At 40.3% G+C, this 26,256-nt stretch overlaps 1 protein-coding gene across 1 annotated transcript; it reads left to right on the forward strand.

Annotated features, from left to right (window-relative positions):
- Window positions 1–2,737: 2,737 nt before the first annotated feature.
- LOC121737391 lies at window positions 2,738–9,241 on the forward strand. Its single transcript, XM_042129064.1, has 3 exons — window positions 2,738–4,106; window positions 5,019–7,517; window positions 9,204–9,241. Exons 1-3 carry the CDS (start codon window positions 3,233–3,235, stop codon window positions 9,239–9,241), a joined length of 3,411 nt encoding a protein of 1,136 aa, XP_041984998.1. The 5' UTR covers window positions 2,738–3,232.
- The last annotated feature ends 17,015 nt before the right edge of the window (window positions 9,242–26,256 follow it).

The following is a 26,256-nucleotide window of genomic DNA, read 5'->3' on the forward strand; positions in this document are numbered from 1 at the left end:
GCGAGAAGAACCGACGTGAGAAACTCGCACGGGGCCATCTTTTACTAAAAAGATGGAAAATTACAATTTAAAACATATTATATAGTGCACTAAGGCTTTAAATGAATATGTATTAGTATGGAAGTATGGATATTATTATTTACTTTCTCTCGAGCTACTCTTTTGATGGATTTAGATAGCTTTTAGAGTGACAAAACTACACCTAGGATACAAAGATTTGACTACGGAACCCTAATAAAGCGATAGCTTCGGGACCAAATCCAAAGTCAATATTGTGATATCTCGGATAACAAAGAATAAAATTTAACATCTCTGAATTCAGCAGACAAAATTCTTGTTATTTGATATACTGTGGTTGGAAATTTTGATCCCCATTTCAAATATCTTTATGTACAATATAAAATAGGGTGTTTTGAAATATATACCTTCAAAAAGGAAGACCAATCCATACACATACTTAATGTAAATACATGCGAAAGTTTTCTTTCTGTTTGTTAGCTCTTCACGCCCAAACGGCTAAACCGATTTTGATGAAATTATGTATGGGAATATTTTTAGTCCCGGGAAAGGACCTAAGATACTTTTATTCCTGGAAAAATGTACGGTTTCCACGCGATAAACGATTTTTGGCGTAACGAAGTTGCGGACGTTGTCTAGTATGTACAAGACAGGTAACAGACAGAAAGATAGACATACTTCCTTTTAATGTTAATAGTAATATAGAGTTAGTAATTACTGAGACAAGGCTAAGCTACATTACTATAGAGCTTGTCTAATTTGAAATGACGCGCCCATCTACTTCACTATACTGTACTCGGCGAAACATGGCGGTAGCGGTCATTGACTCCCTGTCAAAATCTTGTAATTTTCTATATAAACCGCGTTTGACAATGAAATGTCAGATGTTGTCAATCGAGGGTTTGTATGGAAAAGGACAAGTTTTTGACAGGGAGTCAATGACCGCTACCGCCATGCTTCGGCGAGTTCAGTATACTAAGTAGTTGATTTAAATGAAAAATTTTATACTGTGAATACGAGGGAGGGGCGCGTCATTTTAAGTTAGACAAGCCGTGCTATATTATGCTTAATTGTATCTACAAAGTAGATCAGCCGCCTAATTTCCATTGTTTAAAAATGATGAAAACCCTAATAAGACACGACGCACTTAACGCGGATCTCAACTCAGCCTGAAAATCCTTTTACAACTCATACCTTTAAGCATTAAATACCTACCAGGGATGCCACTCGCGAGAAATTAAACGCTAAAATTTAAGATCAACCCTTGTGTATTTTAACTTTTTTATCAACATTTTAATGGCTTCTAACAACCTAAATTGTTCTTTTTTAATTTTGGTATTCCTATGGTACTGGTGGTTAAATGTATTTATGTAAAACATTGTGTGCACAACCCTACAGGTTCCATTTAAAACGGGCTCTTTGGAGGTTAAAAATGAGGTAGTTTATATGGGGCGCGAACGTAATTTCGTTGAAGTAATGGCCTCCGGGACAGGTAATAATGGACTTTATTTTTGAATTATTATGGTTGAAATTTAAATGACTGCATTTTAAAGCATTTTACTCTGTTTGTATGTAATTGAAAAACAAAAATATAGAACGCATTACACGAATATTGGAACTGTTTGTGGTTATTACCGACGTAATGTAATGAATGTCTAATGCAGCGGTTCTCCAACTTTATTGGTGATGGAACCCTTAAGTGACTAAAAAAATAGTAATGTTTTGTATTTTAATGAATTGTTTCTATGCTGGTATCTGATGCCGTTTCTAAAAAATCAGCCAAGTGCGAGTTGGACTCGCGCACGAAGTGTTTCGTACCACAATAGAGCAAAAACAGGCTGAAAGTTGTTTGCTTTTGTATGGGAGAGTGTGTACGTGTTCCTTGTAGAGAGTTCACTGTGAAAGTGGCAGCGCTGAAAGACCAAATTTTTTTTCACTTTTGTATGGGGAAACTCGTGACGCTCGGGCCCTTGCCCTTACAAAAGTGAAAAAAATTTTTCGTCTTTCAGATCAGAGGAACACGTACACACTCTCCCATACAAAAGCAAACAACTTTCAGCCTGTTTTTGCTCTATTGTGGTACGAAACACCCTAAAGTATTATCACTTATTTTTATTACATACTGTGTATTTAAATATTAACTGATCCGTCAAATGTTGTCTTGCCTTAAAGTTTATAATTAGATGTCATTTTTTTGGGATAAAAAGTATGTCCTTTCTCTGGGTTCAGGCTTTTTCAGTGCTGCTACTATCACAGTGAAATATTATACACAGGGGACTCTTAGGGCCCACCCAGACGTACCACAACCGCACCACATCGCAACGACAAAATGTCGTCAAGCAGCCGTGGTTACGTGTGAATGGTGTCGCTGCAGCTTTTTGTAGTTGCGTTGTGGTACCGACAAAATGCCGACGTGGTTGCGATATGGTTACGCACGAAAGTCAATGAAAATGAAGGGGGGAAGAGCACGGGCGGTGTGCACGCACTGTCATTGCATCGACGCACCGTTGTGGTTGTGATGTGGTCGGTATCACACAAGTGGTCGACAACGACTGCAAAATGTGGTACGCGTGAATGAAATTTACAATACGAAATATACGCCTGACCACGTGGAGTGGTTGTGGTTGTCGTGTGGTTGTGGTACGTGTGGGTTGCCCCTTACAAACCATTCAGTATTATCAATTTGTTTTATTGTTATAAAGCTGAGCTGCTTGTTCCGGCGTTTATGCGATAGATCCGACGTACACGACGACAGATAATAATTATTGTTCACGAACCTTTCCCGTCCCTTTGACAGCTGTCACCTGTCAGCTGTCACTCTGTCCATGATTCTTGTACAATTTTCAAGCGCACAAGCAAGTTGAATAATTATCGATTGTAATCTTTGTAATACAAAATTCATAAGTCACAAAAGGTTTTTAATTTGCAAATCCATGTTAGGACGACAAAGTTCTTAACATATTTTGGACCTTCGAGCCGGATTCCTGCTACTTGCACAAAACGAAACCAGCGAACTTTGGAGACCGGCGTGGTTGGAGGAAGGCGCGTATGCAGAATAATCCCAAGGATATACTCAATTTACGCGAGGGAGGATCCAAAGGAATCAAGGATACTAAAGAGGATCATCAGTTGTGTGCCGGCGCAAGCATAGACTGATATTATACAGATACGTTGCATTCGCGTGAGTACTCTGGTTCTTTCTTTGATTTCCACTATGAGCGTAGAGGGTACGAGTAAACGAGATAAATCTCCTTACAGGTGTATAGAAAGCGAAAAAACCGAAACATTACTTCGCGAATTAATCAAAAAACGTGGCGTTTTGAAGGCGAGACTTACAAAGTTCGCCAGTTATTTAACTACTTGCGTTTCTGAAGCACCTACTAATTTGCATATAGATATTAAGTTGCGCATCCAAGGCGCAGTTGCACTTTTTAACGAATTTAATTCTGTGCAGAGCAAAATTGAGGAAAATGTGCCCGAATCTTGTCTCGAAGAACAATTATTGCAGCGTGAACAATTCGAGAATAATTATTACAGTGCACAGGCTAGTGCCGAGTCCTTATTAAATGCTAGAACATCTGCTACAAGCTCTCAGTGTCAAGGCCAACATAATAATCCATTACAAACTATAAGATTACCTACTATCACTTTGCCCGAGTTCGATGGTATGTATGAGAGTTGGCTCGAGTTTCGAGACACTTATATGTCATTAGTTCATAATTCATCAGAGCTTAGCAACATTCAAAAATTCCATTATCTCAGATCTTCGTTGAGAAGTAGTGCATTATTAGTTATAAACTCATTAGAACTAACTTCCGATAATTACATTGTTGCATGGGAACTTTTACAAAGCAGGTATAACAATAATAGATTATTAATTCAAAATCACATCAAGTCTATATTTAATATGCAACCAATAACCAAGGAATCTCATTTATTAATTAGGAATTTAATTGACAGCACATTAAGGAATTTACGAGCTCTGAAAATATTGGGCGAGCCCACGAATTTCTGGGATGCTCTTATCATATTCATTGTTGTTTCAAAACTTGATAAAATAACCGAGCGTGAATGGGAACAGCACAAAGGTAATTTGTTCACAAATAATAAGGATTTAAAATTAACTCTTAATTCTTTATTAGATTTCTTAAAGGGTCGAGCTGATATGTTAGAAACATTGCAAGCGTCAGTCACTAAGACATCAAATGATATTAAAAAACCAAACAATTTCGGTAACTTTCATAATAAATCACATTGCAATGTTACTTCTAGTAAAGTGCATGATCGGCAAAACACCAAGATTAATAATTATAAGCAGTGCTTGATGTGCAAATTAAATCATCCACTCTATTCTTGCACTAAATTTATAGAAGCTAATTATAACACTAAATTAAAGGTCATACGTGATAATAAGTTGTGTTCAAATTGTTTGCGTTCAGGACATACAGTAAACCAATGTAGATTCGGAACCTGCAAAAGGTGTGATCAAAAACATAATACATTAATTCATTCTCATTCTAGTTCAGTAAACTCGGTATCGCATAATGAAGCTTCAACTTCTGCGGAGCTGGACACGCCCTCCGTGCCCGCTCAAACTGCAGAACACTCATCCGTAAGTCATGCACATGCGCAAACTTTATCTATTGAGAAAAATAATAAGCCTCATTCATTACTGCAACCTGTTTTACTATCGACTGCGCTTATTGAGGTAGCTGATAAGAATAATAAATATCATTTTGCTCGTGCATTACTCGATAGTGGCAGTCAGCGTTGTTTTATTAAAAAATCTTTTTGTGACTTACTAGGCGCGCAATTAATACAGTCCACTCACGAAATAAGAGGAGTAGGTAATTCAATTACCCAAGCTAGCCAACTCTGTGAATTAATAATTAAATCTCGCATTAATAGTTACACTACAAAGATAAAATGTTTTGTTTTACCTCAAATTACATCTAAATTGTCGGTATATAATCTCACACATAAAAATTTCTGTATTCCAGAGAATATTGAGCTGGCGGATCCCAACTTTCTGGAGTCACAAGATATAGATATTTTGCTTGGCGCAGAGATGTTCTGGGATCTACTCACTCACGGAAAAATAAGGCTACCTAATGGACCTTATTTGCATAATACTTTATTCGGCTGGATAATATCCGGTGCAATATATCATAAATCACTAAATGATAATGCTGGTCATATCCAGTGTAATTATACACAAACGATGGATGCGCTATTACGACAATTTTGGGAACTTGAGGAGCTACCCAAGCGTCAGGATGCGCAGACTGATGAGGATCAGATATGCGAAAATCACTTCCTCACTACAACTACGCGAAACAGTGATGGTAGGTTTTGTGTTTCTATTCCTTTTAAACAGTCACCTGAGCTTTTGGGAGACACTTTTCCTCAGGCAGAACGACGTTTTCTCGCACTAGAAAGGCGATTACAACGCTCGGATACATACAAGCAAATGTATTCTGATTTCATTCATGAATATGAGAATTTGGGTCATATGACCAGGATTTCCTCTTATGACAAACCTCATTATTTTATGCCCCACCATGGAGTTCTTCGTGAGTCTAGTTTGACCACAAAGCTACGCGTGGTATTTGACGCTAGCACAGCTTCCAGTTCTGGGCTGTCTCTCAATGACATACAGCGTGTAGGCCCACCTATACAAGGTGATTTATTTGCCATTCTTCTATGTTTCAGGCAGCATCGCTTCGTGGCATGCGCCGACGTTACGAAGATGTATAGGCAAGTCCTGGTGCGCGAGCAACAGCGCCACCTGCAGTTAATTCTCTGGCGAGACACTCCATCGGAGCCTCTAGGGATATATCGTCTAAATACAGTCACTTACGGTACCGCATCTGCTCCCTTTCTTAGTGTACGCTGTATAAAGCAGTTAGGCGTCGAATCTAATAATCTTGACGTTCAGAGAATTATCAAGGAGGATTTCTTTGTAGACGACTTAGTAACGGGAGATGATGATAAATCTAGGTTATTGTATTTATGTAATGAAATCGCTCAAACATTACAGTCAGGATGTTTCCCACTTCGAAAGTGGACATTCAATTTTATGCACAATGATTTAATGTCATCTCATGATTCGCTTGAGCATTTATGTTTAAATAATAACAGTAGTTCTAAAACTTTAGGCATAGGCTGGCTAAATATGTCAGATGAATTTTATTTCAATACGCTTTATGATTTTGATAGTAATTCGCAAGTTATAACTAAGCGCTATATTTTGTCACACATATCACAAATATTTGATCCTCTTGGATTAATTAGTCCATGTATCATGCAGGCTAAAATTATTTTGCAGCGTCTATGGCTGTTAAAAATTGATTGGAACGATCCAGTTCCAATTGATGTCATTGCGATATGGAATAGATTTGTGTCGTCGCTAAGCGTTCTTAATAATATAAGGGTGCCGCGCTGTGTACTAGGTGATAGTTCAAATTATACGACTATTGAACTACACATATTTACGGACGCTTCACAATTAGCGTACGGTGCTTGTATTTATGTTCGCACTATAAGCGATAATTCAAATATTTCTGTGCGTTTATTATGCGCTAAGGGTAAGGTTGCACCTCTAAAACCGGTAAGCATACCGCGCTTAGAATTGTGTGGTGCATTGTTAGGAGCTAGATTATATGATAAGGTAATTTCATCGATTCATCGTAAATTCGATTGTGTTGTTTTCTGGACAGACTCAACAATAGTATTAGGATGGTTGCGCATGTCTCCTAATCTGTTACAAACATTTGTCCAAAATAGAGTAGCTGAAATACATGAACTCTCGGGAGTCTTGCCGTGGCATCATGTTAGCGGGAAACACAACCCGGCGGATTTAGTGTCACGTGGCGTGACAGTCGATGAACTCGCTAAATCTAGATTATATTGGTCAGGGCCTGAGTTTCTACATGATAAACACTTCATTAGCACTAATATATCTCACCCTCCTCATGTTTCACCAGAGTTGTTGCCGGAGACGAAACGTAGTTGTCATCTATCGTTTATCGCTACAAATACAATATTTATTAATTTTGAAAGGTTTTCAAATTTTCTACGCATGGTACGCGCTATAGCTTATATGTTACGATTTTTGCACAATGTTCGTAATAAAAATAATAAACGTACGGATATTTTAAGTACTGATGAAATTATAGAATCTCAAAATTTATTAGCTAAAATATCACAATTAGAATCTTTTCCAGTCGAGTATAATTTATATATAAAAGAAAATAAGGTAAAAGATAATCACTATTTATCAAAACTAAATATTTTCATGGATAGGGATAAAATATTGCGCGTTGGAGGCAGACTAACTAATTCCAATTCATTTTCACATACCAAAAAGCATCCTATTTTGTTAGGTAGTAATCATAGTTTCACTAAATTGTTATTTCGCTATGAACATGTTAAATTGTTACACGCAGGTCCTCAAGCGCTATTGTTTAACATACGTGACAATTGGTGGCCGATAGGAGGTAGTTGTAAACGCCTCAGAGGAAAGACTCTCACTCCTCAGATGGGAAATTTACCCACTGAGCGCATAAGTCCTACATATCCATTTTCCAAATGTGGAGTGGATTACGCCGGGCCAATTTTCATGTTAAACCATAAAGGCAGAGGAGCTCGTAAGGTTAAATGCTATATTTGTCTATTTGTATGTTTTGTTACGCGGGCCATACACCTGGAGCTTGTAACCGATCTTACATCGGATGCCTATTTATTAGCTTTAAAACGTTTTATTTCTCGCCGTGGAAAACCATACGAGATATTTTCTGATAACGGGCGTAACTTTGTAGGTCTTATGAACGATTTCGCCAAGTTTTTGTCTAAATGTAGTTCTGATATTAAAGATTATGTTTCTAACGAACAAATTAAATTTCGCTTTATCGTACCTTATGCTGCTCATTTTGGGGGTCTTTGGGAGGCTGGAGTTCGCTCATGCAAGCACCACCTTCGTCGAGTAGTCGGAAATGCGAATCTCACTTATGAGGAATTGAGTACAGTCCTGGCACAGATCGAAGCTGTTCTTAACTCTCGCCCTCTTTCGCCAATGTCAACTGATCCTAATGATTTTTTACCTCCGAGTCCAGCTCATTTTCTTATCGGACGCACCCTAACTTCACCAGCGTGTGAAAACTTGATGGAAGCTAATACTCTACGGCTTACTCGCTATCAAAGAGTGGAGCAGATGAGGCAGCATTTTTGGTCAAGATGGATGAAAGAGTACATCTCGGAGCTTCAATCCCGGACAAAGTGGAAGGCAAACGATGACCATCTTCTACCTAACACATTAGTTGTCATTAAAGACGACAACCTTCCCCCGCTAAAGTGGCACTTGGGCCGAATCGTTAGTCTGATTCCAGGGAAGGACAACATCACTAGAGTTGCTGATATTCGTACGGCATCTGGGATTATCAGGCGAGCATGTACAAAAATTTGCCCTCTGTTTACACCAGACGAGAATAATTGAAAGTCACAACTTTCAAGGCCGGGGCCATGTTCCGGCGTTTATGCGATAGATCCGACGTACACGACCACAGATAATAATTATTGTTCACGAACCTTTCCCGTCCCTTTGACAGCTGTCACCTGTCAGCTGTCACTCTGTCCATGATTCTTGTACAATTTTCAAGCGCACAAGCAAGTTGAATAATTATCGATTGTAATCTTTGTAATACAAAATTCATAAGTCACAAAAGGTTTTTAATTTGCAAATCCATGTTAGGACGACAAAGTTCTTAACACTGCTAAACAAAATATTATTTTAATATATAGAAATTAAACGATATACTAGATACTTACATGAAATAACATTATTATTTCTGCGTTCATATTTTATTTCAATGTTATTTTATGATGAGAAATAATATTTTTTACTAGATAAAATGTTCAAAAGTACGTTTTATTGTTAAAAGCAAAACGTTTTATCAAATAACATTTTCGGACTTGTACTGGACAAGATATATAATATTATACTGTACTCAGCGAAACATGGCGGTAGCGGTCATTGACCTTCTGTCATTTTCTATCCAAAGCCGCGATTGACAACATCTGACAAGTTTTTGACAGGGAGTCAATGACCGATACCGCCATGTTCCGCCGAATACAGTATAGTAGCTTTTTATTTACTTTATACTAATACTATATTAATGTTTTTGTAGCTATTAGTAGCAGATTGAAATTGAACATGAGTGGATGAAGACTGTAAGTAATAATTTGGAAACTGACGTTTTTTTGCATAAATGGAAACTTTAGGGCCAAGAAAATTATTTGAAAAAAAAAAAATTGGTTGGCTGTTAAGACGGTTTACGGACGGTAGTTTAACGGTGGTTTAACGTGGCATTGTTCTACGAACTGAGCCGATCGCTCGAGCCGATCATGCCTCTCTCTCGTTCGTGCCGCGCTCTCGCTTGCGGAACGGGAAAATGACGTCAACTTTTTCGTGCATGCATACAGCCGTTGTTATTAGATGATATAACGAAAGGGTCAATTCAGACCGCAACGCGACGCGTAGATGCATTTCTTTTGTATGGATTTGACAGATTCGCAAGACGTCTCACGCAATTGAAATCTGTCAACACAGTACAAATTTAGAAATGCATCTACGCTTCGCGTTGCGCTTTGAATTGACCCTAAGTGGTCAGACATAATAAAAATGTAATTAATAATTATATATCAATAAATATTAATAGGATAATATGTATGTAATATTATGGTTGAACATACAAAAATATATTATAATATATAATCAGACGAACATAATATAATAACCTGCCACTTTTTGGAAGTCGGTTAAAAATGTGATTGTATAAAATATGAATATTATCAGGATATCTATGTAATAAAATGTATTTGTACGTAAATAATGTCTAGACTCTAGACTCTAGTTTCTATCTAGTTAGGACTTTGTTGCGAAATCAATATTCCAACAAAAACTCTAATAGGTGTTATATTAGGGCTTCAGTACCTAATGTTAGTAACTTGTGGTGACATACTATGGGTAGGAAGATAGTGAGGTTCAAAGTTCACCACACGTCGCGCGTCACACATGTATCGTCTCAATTTTCATCGCTATCGTTTTGTTTATGTTTTGTCTCTATTGTGCTAATATGTATCGTCCCTTTCTAGTCTGTAAAATTTTGTATATATAGCCGTAAGATTCATGAATAAAACACTTCTTCTGATCCTACAGTCGAGTTATCATTTACTCCTGTATCAAAGTCGCAACATTGGTGACCCCGTACTGAAAAAAGAACAAATAAGCAGAAACTATGGCCGAGGAAGCATCGAAAATCAGAAGCGAAGAAGAAACTCTGGCAGCCGGACCATCGAGAAATACTGAAGAAAATCAACCTTGTCACGAACTCTCCGCCGTATCCGTACAGTCAAGACTCCTACCATTTTGGCGCGAAATTCCACGAGCATGGTTTATACAATTCGAAGCCGTCGTCGAACCTCTCAAGACATCGGACGACATGAAGTTCCGCTACGTTCTTCAACAGCTGCAAAACACAGATCTCCAGCATCTCACTGACATCCTCTACAACCCGCCTAAGAAAGACAAATACGCAACGATCAAGAACCGCCTGCTCACCGTCTACGAGAAATCAGAAGTCCAAAATTTCCAGAAGCTCATCAGCGGCCTAGAACTCGGCGACCAGAAGCCTACACAGCTGCTCCGAAGGATGCGAGAATTAGCAGGCGGCATGATCACTGAAGATGGTCTAAAAATAGAATGGCTCAATCATTTGCCGCCTTACATACGTTGCGTGCTCTCCGTAAACAATGAATCATCACTAGACACACTCGCAGCGATGGCCGATAAAATGATGGAGTATTCCGGCGACAACAACACTATTGCAGCAGTCTCGTCGTCGTCTGCACCGTCAACCAGCAGAGAAAATAGCGTCATAGAAATGATGTCCAAGAAAATCGAAGAGCTTACAGTTCAAGTGGCCGAACTACATACTCACTCATCGCGGCCGCACTATCGCCGTCCCTTGAACACGCGCGCACGGTACTCTCGCTCCCGGTCAAAGTCCGCGCGCCGAAGGCCTGTAACGAGAGACGAATCGACATGGGAATGTAAATATCACTTCCGATTTGGCGATAAAGCTAAGAGATGCGAATCGCCATGCTGCAGAAGGAATAAAACGTCGGAAAACTAAAATCGACACCGACTGTGGCGGATGTCGGTGTCCCCAAGACGAGAAATCGCCTTTGTGTCCGCGATCGCAACACTAACCAATGTTTCCTCGTGGACACGGGCGCGGATATCTCCGTGTTAGCCGCCACTATTAAAAACAAGAAAAAGGAAGAGGGTCCGTACACACTGTACGCCGCAAACAGCACGAAAATAAAGACATACGGCGAGAAAACTATCACACTGAACCTGGGGCTACGAAGATCTTTCACATGGACATTCATCATCGCCGACGTCAAGACATCGATATTAGGAGCCGATTTTCTTCGCCACTATCAACTGCTAGTCGATTTACATAAGAACAAACTAATCGACAGCGTCACAGAATTATCAGTGAAGACTATAGAAATCGCAAGTTCCGTCGACAGTATTCGCCTGTTGAAATCCGAGCAGGCATACCACGACATACTGAAGCAGTATCCGGACATTCTTCATCCTTTTTCACTCAAGAAGCCCGTCAAACACGACGTCGTCCACCACATACAAACTACTGGACCGCCGCTCTCCGCCCGTCCCCGCCCGCTTCCGCCCGACAAATACAAAGCCGCCAAAGAAGAATTTAAGCGAATGATGGAAATGGGCATCTGTAAACCTTCAAATAGTCCCTGGGCGAGCCCGATGCATATAGTCCAGAAAAAAGACGGCGGATTACGAGTGTGCGGCGACTACAGAAGACTGAATACTGTAACGAAACCCGATCGCTATCCGATACCTCGGATTCAAGACTTCACCTACTCGCTACATAACAAGAAGATATTTACGAAGCTCGATTTAAAAATGGCCTACTATTGCATACCTCTTGCGAGCCCAGAAGACGCACAGAAAACTGCGATAATAACCCCGTTTGGTCTGTACGAATTCACAAGTATGCCATTCGGGTTACGAAACTCGAGTCAAACGTTTCAAAGATTTATGCACGAGGTACTCAGGAATATCGAAGATTGCTTCTGTTTTGTGGACGATATCTTACTGTACTCAGAAAACGAAGAGCAACATAAGAAGCTACTACACGAAGTACTACGACGCCTTAACGACTACGGCGTAACGCTGAACATTGAAAAATGTCAGTTCGGCGTTAACAAAATCGACTTTTTGGGCTACGAAGTATCCGAGGCCGGCATAAAACCGACAGAAGAACGAACATCTGCAATTTCGGGTTATCCAAAACCAAAGACGGTAATCGAACTACGACGCTTTCTAGGCATGATCAACTACTACCGTGATTGCCTACCACAACAAGCGAATCTTCAACACGAACTCAACAAATATCTGCACAACGGGAAGAAAAATGACAAGACATCAATAGACTGGACGACCGCCGCCGAAGAGAGTTTTGAAAAATGCCGCCAAAGCATTTTACAAGCTACAACACTCAGTCATCCGATACCCAGCTGCCCGCTCGCTATCATGACCGATGCCTCCGACCATAGTATCGGCGCCGTACTACAACAACGTGCGAACAACATTTGGAGACCACTGGCCTATTTTTCAAAAGCAATGAGCGCTACGCAACAACGGTACAGTGTATATGATCGCGAATTATTAGCGATATACACTGCCGTAAGACATTTTAGAAGATTAATAGAGGGCTGCGAAGTAACAGTATACACGGATCACAAGCCTCTTGTGTACGCGCTTACAAAGAGTGCGAGCAGTAGCGACACACCGCGAAGAGAGAGACAGACGCATTTCATAAGTCAGTTCTGTTCGGCGATAAAATACATACAAGGAGAAGAGAACACAGTCGCCGACGCATTATCGAGAATCGAAGAAATAATTTGCCCCTCTACGATCGACTTCAATAAACTTTCCATCGACCAGAGCAGCGACAAACAATTACAGAAGCTAAGACGCCAGGAAAACTTAAAATTCGGCGAAATAAGTCTGCCGGGACTCGAACGACAGATAACATGCGAGTTATCTACTTCGACGCCTCGCCCGTACCTGCCGCAAGTGTATCGCTACGCCGTATTTAAGTCACAACACGACTTAAGTCATCCCGGCGTACGAGCAACGAGAAGATTAATTCAATCAAAATATTTTTGGCCGTCGATGAATAAAGAAGTCACAGAATGGGCGAGAACATGCATCAGCTGTCAGCGCGCTAAGGTTCAGCGACACGTCGTCACGCCGCTACAGCGTTTACCGCAGTCGCAGCGTTTTGAAAATATACACATCGACATAGTGGGCCCGCTGCGCTTATCTCGAGACTACAGATACTGCGTCACGATGACAGATCGATGTACGAAATGGTTGGAAGCAATACCAGTACAAGAAATCACAGCCGAAGTCGTAGCCAAGGCATTCTACGACAACTGGATCGCTCGTTTTGGTGTTCCCTTGCGTATCACTACAGACCAAGGACGCCAGTTCGAGTCGTCGCTATTCAGAACTCTACTACAGAAGTTTGGAATAACAAGAATACGAACTACGGCCTTTCATCCACAATCGAACGGTCAAATAGAGAGGTGGCACCGCACTATGAAGACAGCACTAGTGGCCCGCGGAGCATCGACGCAGTGGGCAGACGAGTTGCCGACTGTACTTCTCGGCCTCCGCACGGCGCTCCGCGAAGACACAAAAGTGAGCCCTGCGCTTATGACATACGGAACTACGCTACGAGTGCCATCCGATTTCTTCGTACCGTCAACATCAAAAATCGAAGATGCAGAGTTTGTACGAAAACTAACTGAAACGATGGCCACGTTAAAACCGCAACAACGCTCCTGTGAAAAAAGATCTACGTTCATTCACAAAGATCTATATACATGCAGCCATGTTTTCGTACGAAACGACACCGTACGAGCCCCGCTGACACCACCGTACGATGGACCCTACGAAGTATTGAAGCGCAACGAAAAATATTTCAAGATACAATTGCCGCTTCGAACTACAGTCGTATCGCTCGATCGACTAAAACCGGCGTATCTCCTTAACCAAGAAGCATGTGAATCGGAAAATACATCAAGTACGCCGTCGCCGCCGCAGCCGTCGCAGCCATCGCAGCCGACGCAGCCGCAAGTTCGAGTCACAAGGTCCGGCCGCATTAGCAAACCTACGGTGCGTTTCACTTGAAGGGGGGTAATGTGGTGACATACTATGGGTAGGAAGATAGTGAGGTTCAAAGTTCACCACACGTCGCGCGTCACACATGTATCGTCTCAATTTTCATCGCTATCGTTTTGTTTATGTTTTGTCTCTATTGTGCTAATATGTATCGTCCCTTTCTAGTCTGTAAAATTTTGTATATATAGCCGAAGATTCATGAATAAAACACTTCTTCTGATCCTACAGTCGAGTTATCATTTACTCCTGTATCAAAGTCGCAACAAACTAAACCAACAAAATGCCCTAATGTCTTTTTGGGACATTTAGGTCAATTATTCGTAAAGTTTGGAACTAGTTCGTTGGAAACATTGAAAACAATGTGTCTAATTAATTTGTAATTGAAGACGTGAGTGGAAGAAGTCGGTAACTAACAATTTGATATTTTTTTTTTTTTTTTTTTGCAGAAGTGGAGGCTTTAGGACCGGGAAAATGATTTGAAATCAAAAAATGTGGGTTTTATGTATAGCCAGATGATTATAAGTTAATGATGATAAGGTTTGTTCAAATTATAAGGGGAAAAATGAGTTAAACGGTGTCTGGAAACTCCGTAACGAAAATAAACCCTTAGGTTAGACCCTTAGGCCAGGCCACAACACTGCGTTGCGGCGTCGCATCGTATAAATCTATGACGCCGCTGAACGCATCGTGAAAATTTCCGATGTAAATGTGCTATACTATAATATTATTTTTGCGTTGCGACATCGCATTGCATTTCTGTGCGTTTGTTGTTTTTGCGATACGACGCCGCAACGTAGTGTTGTGGCCTAGCCCTAACACCTTCGTGTTGAAAGCCGTGCATCACGTGCATCGTCTAACGTCGTTTCAGTTCGTTAGACTTCGGCACGGTGTTTGTGTCTGCCCTTATGTTATAAAATGTTTAAGTTATCCACTTCATTTACGCCTCCAGTTTCTGTTTCAAGGTGGTATTGGGGTTAAACAAGAACATAACTTATAATGAATTTATTACTTTGCTAGTTCCTGTGACTTTACGCGACAGTGTCTCCTAAACAAAAGGTAGTATTTATTAATAAACTACGTTCACAAACGGCGATTTTAGGCGAAATTTATGCGCGATTTACGGTCAGTTTAAACATAATTTGAACCTAAATCGCGCATTGATAGCAATAGCAACGCGACAAGACGAATCGGTGTATTTTTTTGTGTATCTTATATCTATTTATAAAGTTTATAATGTTCAGTTTTGAATAGCTCACTTAGAAAATCGCATCGATCCTAAAACACGTTTTTCTTACACATTAGGTGCAAGTATGTATCATCGAGGAAATTGATTTCTATGCCTATTGATTTCTATGCCTATTGATTTCTATGCCTATTGATTTATATGCCTATTGATTTCTATGCCTTTTGATTTCTATGCCTATTGATTTCTATGCCTATTGATTTCTATGCCTATTGATTTCTATGTCTATCGATTTCTATGCCTATTGATTTCTATGCCTATTGATTTCTATGCCTATTGATTTCTATGCCTATTGATTTCTATGCCTATTGATTTCTATGACTGACCAACGCGACGTCATTTGGTCAGATTATGTCAATTCAATGTTAATTATTGTGATCTGTCGGCTAGGTTTAACGTAACGCGACCAACTGAGTAGGTTCCCCATCTGCCTAGGAATGAACTTCTCTGATAATACTTTTTAATAGGGCACTATTTACATCATAATTTTTAATCACATCTGAATACAGAATTTTCAAGCACGTAAAGGAAATTATGCATCTGAAACAAAATATTCAACACAATATTATGTCATACATTTGAATCACGATTCACGACTATAACAGAAAATTGTAGACTAAAACTTCCCAGACGTGACATGTGACACGGTGATCTCGTAGTGTGAGACAGTTCCAACAGACACGCGGGAGACACCTAGCTTTACTGATGTGGACGTATTTTTGTGTTGTTTTATAGCTATAAGATAACGCCCGCAACTCCTTTGCACTAAATTTCGGGACTAAAAGTATCCTATGTCCTTCCCCGGGATTCATAGTATATCCTTACCTCTGTAGCCCTAGCACCGCCACCAGTAGAAATGCGAAAGGACAAACTGTGGAGATAAACTTAAGGTAGCGTTCCGATCTTTTTTCGTTCACGAAAATTCAATTAAAATGCAACTTTATGACAGACTATAGTCCTAAAATTCAAATAATATCCTACTCTATGACATATACATTTATGTCTGTCATAAAGTGGCATTTTAATTGAATTTTTGTCGGTCGCGATTGACCGCTGTAAAGTCCTCTAGCATAATTGAAAATATAGGTAATGTTTTGTTCAGAAAACAAAAAAAATAAAGGTTGAAAATATTATGTTCTAAAAGCGTAACATAACAATCATTAACCACAAATATATAAAACCATTTGACCTTCAGCAACCACTGGCCACACTGTGGCCCTAATTTTCTCGAGTATCAATTTTAAAACAATCAGAATTATACCCCAAGAATGGGGCCAAGTTACTAAAAGATAATGCCTCGGATAATAAAACCTAACGAGTGTCTGCTCATAATTACTTTCAAGCTGGACTGTTACAAAGGCCTTTTTTAACATTTTAAGGAATTTTCTTCTTTAATTTTTTAAAAATATCCATATTCAAAAAATGAAACTGATAATAATCAGCATTTAATCGATATATCATAATTTGAGACTATTTAATACTAGACGATGCCCCCAACTCAGTTGCGCCAAAATTCTTTTATCGCGCGGTAATGTACATTTTTCCGGGATAAAAGTGTCCTATGTCCCGGGACTCAAACTATCTCCATACCCAGTGAATTGGTTTAGCGATTTGGGTATGAAGAGGTGACAGACATACAGACAGAAGGACACACTTTCGCATTTAATAAATAATATTGGAATGGATTTTGTACGTCTGTACTGTCTTTCATTAGCCGCGTACTGACTGAGCGAGCAAATCAGAGCAAATCCTCGGTCGGTCAAGACGTGCCTCGCCCGAGGCAAGCGCACGTGCTGCCTCGCCGAGCGTGACGCGGCCCGAGCCGAGCGTTGTCGGTTTTTGTCGATGCTCAAAGGTGCCTCGGTACGTTTGCCGCACTCACTCAAGACGGTAGTGTTTTGCCTCGCTTATTCGTTGCATGTTGGTTGTTCGTTTCAAGTTAAACTGAGCGTTAATGCTGGCTAAGCCTTACGGTGGCTCGGCCATGCCGCGCGAGGCAGCCTCGGATTAGAAAACTTAGACGCTGTGCAGACGATGGGGCGAGGCGGGCCGGTCAACTTCGCTGAATACGCCTGTCGATGTCTGCGGCTGCCCGCGCCGCGTACACAAAACACACGCCGTCTGCGTTACTGCATGTAAACTGGTTTGTGTGATGGGCAGCCGCGGACATGCGCCGCCAGTGCCCGCCGGGCACCTGCGGCGCGGTCTTTTTGCCATCGTGTGCGTTGGTAATATAGGATTCCCTTTGTGCTATCGTTTGCGGAGAAACTGACTGGCCCACCCTGCACCTCCGTATGCAAAGCGCCTTAGAGACCGAGGCCACCTCGCGCGGCATGCGTACTGCGGCAAATGTCCGAGGCTGCCTCGCAAGGCCGCTCGCTTGGTCAGTACGTGGCTACAGTGTTGTCGCAACATTAATGCAACGCAGACACGCTTACATTGCGGTTTCCAACAACGCAACAGAGCAATGTGGTCTCACTCTAAGCTTCGCGCACATCGTGACGGGGTGCAGCGGGCCAGGCTGCATTTTTCATACAAGTTTTATGGCCAGGTAAGCGACTGGCCATAAAAGTTGTATTAAAAATGCGCTAACGCCTCCGTGACCTAGTGGTTTAGAGTGTGGCTCTTGACTCGGAGGTCGTAGGTTCGATTTCCGCGTTGGAAACATCTTATTTCCAAGTTTGGTTAGGACAATGCAGACTGATCACCTGATTGTCTGACAAGTAAGATGATCCATGCCTCGGACGGGCATCTAAAAAGTGGTCGCCTCTCTCGCCAGTCGTGTCAGTCTTCCGTCCCACTGGGTTATGAGAGTAAAAGAAATATAGAGTGCTCTTTTGTACTGCGCACACACTTGGGCACTATTAAATTACTCCTGCGTCACAGGCCTGGTTTCATTGGAACCGGCCACCATCACCGATACCGGTGTGGTGTTATTATTATTATTAAAAATGCGGCCCGCCCTGCTAAATCACAATGTGCGCTAAGCTTTATTCTATTTGTAGAGCTTGTAAGGCGATTCCAGTCTTAACAAAGGAGAGACAAGACGTACAGCTTAGACAGCTTGTATCTATTATGCTAGTAAGCAACGCCTTTATGCAACAGCATTACGTAAGTAGCTGTTATTCGCGTTTTGGAAACTGCTACGTTAAATATTATGTTCCATATTTCAATCCATTTCATCTTAAAATAAATGAATTGTTGGCTATAATACTACCGATTAAATAATCATATTTTAATACATATTAATATTAAAAATGTCTGTCTGCCTGGCTGTCTGTTCAAACCACTGAACCGATTTTGCTGAAATTTGGTATGGAGATACTTCGAGGCCCGTATTTTTAGTCAGTACTTAAGAAGCGCCTCGGCCTCAAGGAACGTTTCAGGCTCTGTGATTGGTTGGCTGTCAAAATTTGGACCAATCACAGAGGCGAACCGCGCCTTGTGGCCGAGGCGCTTCTTAAGTACTGACTAAAAATACGGGCCTTAGTCTCGGGAAAGGACATAGAATGCTTTTGCCCTGGAAAAATTTACGGTTCCCGCGAGGTTAACGAATTTTGGCGCAACTGAGCTGCAAGCGTCATCCAGTATTAGTAAATATGTATAGTATTTATTGTATTATAAGTCCAACACCGGGTTTATCCGAGCAAACACTTTTTATCTAACTCACAATAAACTTAAGCGCTTAGGATTGTATACGGATGCCGACTTATCTTATATCTTTGTTATCTTTTTGTTGGATAAAAGAAAAAGTAAAATTTATCTAATATTATTTGGTGACAATGTTAGGGTTTTCAGTGCATTTTGGTGTGTTTTTCGTTAATGATTCTAATGATTAAAAATCATTATCGTCAACACAAAAATAAGACATTTATTTCTTTTGATGCTAATTTTGATGAAATTTTTCACAGTTTAAGCTACTAATAGCAAGAACACAATCACATTTTACATTAAAAATCTATTCCACCAAAAGGTAATACTGGTGTCGACTACTTCGTCCCTTTTTCACGTTGATAGCTGTCAATTAGGGAGATGCTACGTAAGCGTTTTAAGCGTATCTCCAACTGGATGTAATCTTATTAGTACTTACAAAAAAAAAGTATAGTAAAAAAGCCCGGACTCACTTTTGACGTGGGAGAGCCATGCTTCGGCACGAATGGGCCAGCTCGAGCGGAGAAATGCCACGTCCTCACAGAAAACCGGCGTGAAACAGCGCTTCCGCTGTGTTTCGCCGAGTGAGTGAGTTTACCGGAGGCCCAATCCCTTACCCTTTTCCTTTCCCTACCCTCCCCTATTTCCTTCCGTACCCTCCCCTATTCCCTTCCGTATCCTCCCCTATTCCCCTCCCTACCCTCCTCTATTACCCCTTAAAAGGCCGGCAACGCACCTGCAGCTCTTCTGATGCTGCGAGTGTCCATGGGCGACGGAAGTTGCTTTCCATCAGGTGACCTGTTTGCTGGTTTGCCCCCTTATTTCGTAAAATAAATATATATTAAATTGTTTTATTAAATTCGAAAAATACACACATAAAGGCCAATTAACAGTTTTTATACTTATGCATTTTACTGCATAAGTATATGCATACTATACAGGATGCAATTGAACCTTCCGGCCAAATTTCGATATTATATTGATCCTTGTTAAAAATAAAAAATACACATATTTTTTCTTTAATAATCACTAAGTACTAAAATGTTGAGAAATAGCTTCTGAAATTTTTCCGGGTCACTACGCGTCGCCGGCGCGTGCCCTCTCGACTCCCTGGCGTTACCCCCGCTCTACCTACCGCCGCGAAGTGACCGTTCTGCAACGCTTTTAAGTGGGAGAAAATATGTTATTAAAAAAAAAATTGCACCCTATTTTTTTTGGTTAAATGGACTCTCCTAATGATAATTTAGCCCTAAAAAAACTTGAGAGGTGTTAAGGGACACCCGGATGGAACAAAGTTATTTCTTGTGAACAAAAAACCTGTATACACAAAAAAATATAACTGGATTGCTATCTATGAAAGAGAGAGAGAGAGAGAGAAACAGACAGAGAAATACGCACACAATGCAGTAACTATCTTGATCTATGTCTGTGGCAAAAAGTGTCGTTACAACTTTTTCCGCCTAGCTCCCTTACGCAACGCACGATAAGGAACTTCGTTCCAAAATTTTGCCGGTAGGTTTAATAGCACCCTGTACATATTTGTATTGTTGTTATAGCAAGGTTGAAACTAATAAATCCTACTTAATTACTAACTCAGCAATTGCACTGTGCAGTTGTACGTATTATAGCAGCTTAACCCGCTTGATATTCTCATTTAAACTTTAGCTGTCACGAATATCCCAATCCGATTTAATCTTTTTGTAAACAAAGCTGTCAGCACACTTTAATGCTACTCTCCTAGTGGTTAGTTCACATTGATATAATAAAATTTGTCCTATATTTTGTCTGTTGTTCAATGCCAATGACAATTGACTATGCTACAAGATCGTTGTAACGTATAATATTATGATAGTACAGCGCGTCATTTATGATTCATATGAATGTGGCATGTCATAAGATATTTTATATTATACATTGTCAAAGCGTTGACGCGACGTACTGTAACGCAACGGAGCAGTGTGTACTTAAAGAGGATACACCAGGGGCCAGAGAAATGAAAAAAAAGTACGTGTATCTATAGCTGTCTCCCTTACCTCAAGCCTATGCCGCAGAACGCGATAGAGACAACTGCAGAAATCAACGATTCGTTGTCCCCTGATTCCTTCTCCAAAACTTAACCGATTTAAGTACTTTTTTCATTAAAGATTAAAGAAAGGCTCGAGCTGTGTTCCTATGTTTTTTTTTTCTATAATCTAGCCAAATCTGTTTTCTGGATGTTTGAACACAGCGGCAAATCTGGCCATATTTTTGGGTTTTTCAACGTTCATATCTTATTTAATAATTAAATTATGAAAAAAAAAAAGAAAACATAGGGACATCGTATTAGTGGCCGTAGATATTCAGGAAAAAAATTATAACTCTACTAGCATTATCCAGGGAGGAAACAGGGGACAACGTTTGTATGGAAAAAAGGGCGGTGTGGACTCCTCTTAACTTCACACGTATATTACGATTTCACCAAAGTAATCGTTTCACATACCTAGTATGGGTTTTTAATAGGCATGATGACTATTTTTTTTTCTTATCGGTAATTGAAGGACACTTAAAAAATAGAAACATCGTTGAAAGAATGACTCTGATAGCTTAAAAATTCACCAAGATATGACAATTCAAATATCCCATAAAATAGACCTGCCCGGAACGCTCCATACAAAGTGCTACGAAAGACTGACGTCAGTCTTTCGTAGTTTGTACGCATCGGGAGACAACTTTGTTCGACAGGTATATTAAATATTGCGTTTATGAAAGTGGTTTCATAACAAAAGTTACTTTAAATTGCATAAGTAATCGAATTGTATACAAATATTAAGAAATTTAATTGAAAAAAAATTCGACTTGAATTTCCAACTTTAAAGGCGTATAACAAAAAAAAATACAAATGCTATCAAGCTGAAATTTTGGAAAAACTTATTTTTTACCGTGATTTCTTTATTTTATTAACAAAATAAGCTAATCTTTGACCTTGTCATCATCCCTATTCCCATACACTTAATGGGATTTCCTATAATAAATAGGTACCCGGAGCTCACACCCAAACTATTTTCGGCAGTTAGGGGCTCACAGGTGACGGGAAAATTTATTATCTTACTTTTTACGCTTACCTGGAATGATTCGATATTAATAGTTTTATTTGTGAAACACATTTCATATAGCCCATAAATATAGTTAGGATCAGTTCATACCAAGCTATAACTAATAATAATAATAATAATAATAGCTCCCACACCGGTTTAGGTGACGGTAGCCGGTTTCATTGAAATCAGGCCAGCTACGCAGGAGTAATTTTATAGTACCCAAGTGTGTGCGCAGTTATACACAAGAGCACTCTCTATTCCTTTACTCTCATAATCCAGTGGGACGGAAGACCGACACGACTGGCGAAAGATCAGGCGCAGGACTGACTTTTTACATGCCCATCCGACGCATGGATCATCTTACTTGTCAGACAATCAGGTGTTTAGCCTGCCTTGTCTTAACCATAAACCAAACTTGGAAATAACATGTTTCCAACGCGGGAATCGAACCCACGACCTCCGAGTCAAGAGCCGCGCTCTATACCACTAGACCACTGATTTTGAAGCCTGTCAAATCCATGTAAATTTAGAAATGCATCTACGCATTGGGTTCGAGCTGAATTGGTACAATACTGTAAAGTGCATCGCTATCTACGACTGTCGTTGGCCGCTCGCGACAATAGTCAGTGTATGAAAATGTATGACACCGATTCCGAGGCCCGCGACATACGCGCGCGGCCGACGACAGTCGTACGCGGCCGCGATCGATCGCGATGCACGGAATTGTACCTTTAAGGTATAAAGCGACACTACGCGATGCGATGCAACACTTCACTTTCTATGGAACTGACGTTTTGTGTCGCGTAGCTCCGCTGCTGCGTAGTGCGGCTGAGTTCATTTTTTCACACAAATAGCCGTGACGTGTCGTATCGCGTAGTGTCGCTTCAGTGCAGTTTCGCATTTACGTAGTCCAAAAAAAAAATGAAAACGTCAACTATTCTTTTTTCGAACAAAATTCAAAAGAAAGCCACTGCAAGTTTCCCCCAGATACGCAAAACAGCGTATTAGCCGTAATGGGATATTTATTCAAAGTGTCGCCACTAATAAAAATTTAAGCCACATAATTGGCAAGTGGCGCGGGGTATTAACGGCACGATTTGGCAACACTGGTATTGGCTATGAGCTGCGAACTCGTTCTTAGATTTATAGCTTTGTTTGAGCTATTTGGGTATTACAATGTCCCCTTTTTGGCTTGGCGAAAGTGTAAATGTGAGGGTGTGTGCACGTCAGCGAATAGCGGCTAATAAGTCCAAAATATTTGTCCTTAACCCCTTTTATAGTTCTATTTGTTATAATGAAAATACCTACTTATTCAAGGTATTTCTGTATTTGTCTGAAATGTAACTTTAATAAGCCAGACGAAGGCAAGCTGCAGATATTGTGATATTGTCGAAGTTAAACGCTATAATAATTATTATGATCGTATGTTTTAGGAGTAAGATCAATATTTAATTATTATACTTAACACCGAATTTTATTTTCTTACGGTAGATGTTACCAAACCAACTTTTGAAAGAGCGTAGCAGTAATAAAAATAGCTCATAAGTTCAGTCTAGCCTCAGAATCTAAACAAATAATCACATATTCTGAACACGTAGACGCAAATTCACCCACTGATTTAGGTGTCACAGAAAACTTAAATAAAAATACTTAGCTCGATATTGCGTTGTTGGAAACTAATAATCCTGCGAAGTTTTTTTACTCTTTTGTAACAGAATTTTCTCTATAATAAATTCTTGCTAGCAAGGACACAAAACTGGTTTTAGAGAGAAAGCACTAAGTTGTTTTTATAAAGTTTTCTGTCAATTTTGTAGTAATTTATTTTCTTATTAGAAAATAATATTTGCCAAATTATCGTTTACTAGATGAGACGTCCGCAACTCCGTTGCGCCAAAACTCGTTTATCGCACTGGAGCCGTACATTTTTCCGGGACAAAAAGTATCCTATGTCCTTTCCCGGGACTCAAAGTATCTCCATGCCAAATTTCAGCAAAATCGGTTCAGCGGTTTGGGCGTGAAGAGGTAACGGACAGACAGACAGACAGACACAATTTCGCATTTATAATATTAGTATGGATTGGATTACAAAGGATACAGGCTATATTATAGCACTCTTAAAAATAAAAACACTTTTATATCACTTCCAAAGTACCGTCATAAAAAACGTAATAAAATACGAATCCGTTCACTTACACTTGTTTAATCAGCTCTACGAACGTTCGAATTTCCCCAAAAACGTGGAAATAGAATTGCGCTGGCAACATTCAATCGGCGAGTCTTTCAGTGCATCCAATCGGGCGTAACTAACGCGGCTCTAATAGCGGCTAAATGAAAAAAGACTCGACTCGGAGAGATCCTCGATTAGTTACCCGCCTTTGTTTTTGTCAGGGGAAACATAAAATTCAGTGCAACTACTCCATTAAGGCTCACGGCATACATATCGGATCGTAAACGTATCGCCTAGACTCGAAAAAAAATCGAACCGCGCTTAAAGGTAAGTTACACAGTGCGAGCAGCTGAAGTGACAAGCAGCTACTGCACCAGGCACCTGTTTACTCGCACGAGAGAAGCTGGACTCGCCTCCCTGGGTCACACCATGTAAGCTGCTGATGTCAAATTAGATACGTAATGCCCAAGTCAATTCGCCTAGTTGTGTTGTATTCGTGGTGTGGTTTGGGTGTAGATTTGATGTGTGTGCTTGAAGGTTTTTACTAGTATTCTACGAGATCTCAGCCTTATAAGTCCTTAGCTATAACTTTGAACGTATAAGGGTTAATTCAGACCACAACGTGTCGAGGCAAGGCGAGGCGCAGCGCAGCATAAATTTCTATGGATTTGACAGATTTCAATTGCGCGTACGTCTTGCGAATCTGTCAAATCCATATCAATTTAGAAATGCATCTACGCGTCGCGTTGCGCTCTGAATCAACCCTGAAGTTAGCAACGATCTCTAAATAAAATTAATGTTCAGGATTGCCACACTCACCCTGTTAATTACCTCAGAATGCATTGTGGTTCCTTTGAATTACAAGATAGTAAATCTCTTAAAACTGTTCTCAGAATCAAATTGCCTTAGCCTTCGGAACAAAATAATTTTGAGGGTTCCGTCAATACGTTAGAACTGTATTTTTTTTTATATCTATATCTATGGATGCTTCACACCACGTCAGTCTGGCCCCATGGTAAGTATCTGAAGGACGTGTGCTACAGGTACCAGACAACGGAAATATATTTAATACTTTTTTATACTATACATATATTTAAGACGAGCTTTTGCCCGCGGCTTCGCTCGCGTTAAGAAGTATTATTAAATACAAACTTTCATCCCCTATTTTAACCCCTTGGGGTTCAGAGTCCAGAGTGCTAACTATACAGCCGTCTTAGCACTCCCAACCACGTCAACGTCTCACCGGGGCTCGCAGCAATCCTAAACGGGAGTACATCAAAGACGAACATGAAAATGAGCAAATATTTAGCTCTCCCAACAACTAACTTCGCTGGCCAACCATGCAGAATACTGAAATCAGACACCAAAACGATAATAGTATTCGAATGGGATGCGCAAACAGCCTTTGAACGGGCATGTTCGTCTTTAAAGGATTTGGGAGCAATGGGGATAAGACACAGTACCACCCCACCCATAATCAGCGTAGACGTAATGTCAGTGGGACAGGACAAAGGCAGGGCTGCAAATTACTATGGAATAGTAAAAGCCTCAGAACATCATGAGATAATCGTCTACGAGAACAGAAGGGATGACCTAAGCTTCCTCAAAAAGAATCGTGACGATCAGCCAGCAGCGTCCCAACCCAGCAATAAGGCGAACTCATCCTCCGCAAGTGAATGACTCCAAGCATCACGGGAGAACAAAAAAGAGGATGAGAAAGAGAGGGATAAAAATGAAATTAAGAAGTCTCAAAACTCAATGGCCAAATTAAAAGCGTTTGTGGGCTCCATCAAAAAAGTACTTCATCGTG

Source organism: Aricia agestis, chromosome 20, assembly GCF_905147365.1.
Source record: "Aricia agestis chromosome 20, ilAriAges1.1, whole genome shotgun sequence".
Lineage (NCBI taxonomy): Eukaryota > Metazoa > Arthropoda > Insecta > Lepidoptera > Lycaenidae > Aricia > Aricia agestis.

Excerpts from the sequence above, each read along its gene's own strand:
- LOC121737391 (XM_042129064.1), top strand. The coding sequence starts at position 3,233 with ATGAGCGTAGAGGGTACGAGTAAACGAGATAAATCTCCTTACAGGTGT. Across the intron at positions 4,107-5,018 it reads TGAATGGGAACAGCACAAAG|AGAATATTGAGCTGGCGGAT; the intron begins GTAATTTGTTCA and ends TCTGTATTCCAG. Across the intron at positions 7,518-9,203 it reads CAATTGGTGGCCGATAGGAG|CTATTAGTAGCAGATTGAAA; the intron begins GTAGTTGTAAAC and ends ATGTTTTTGTAG.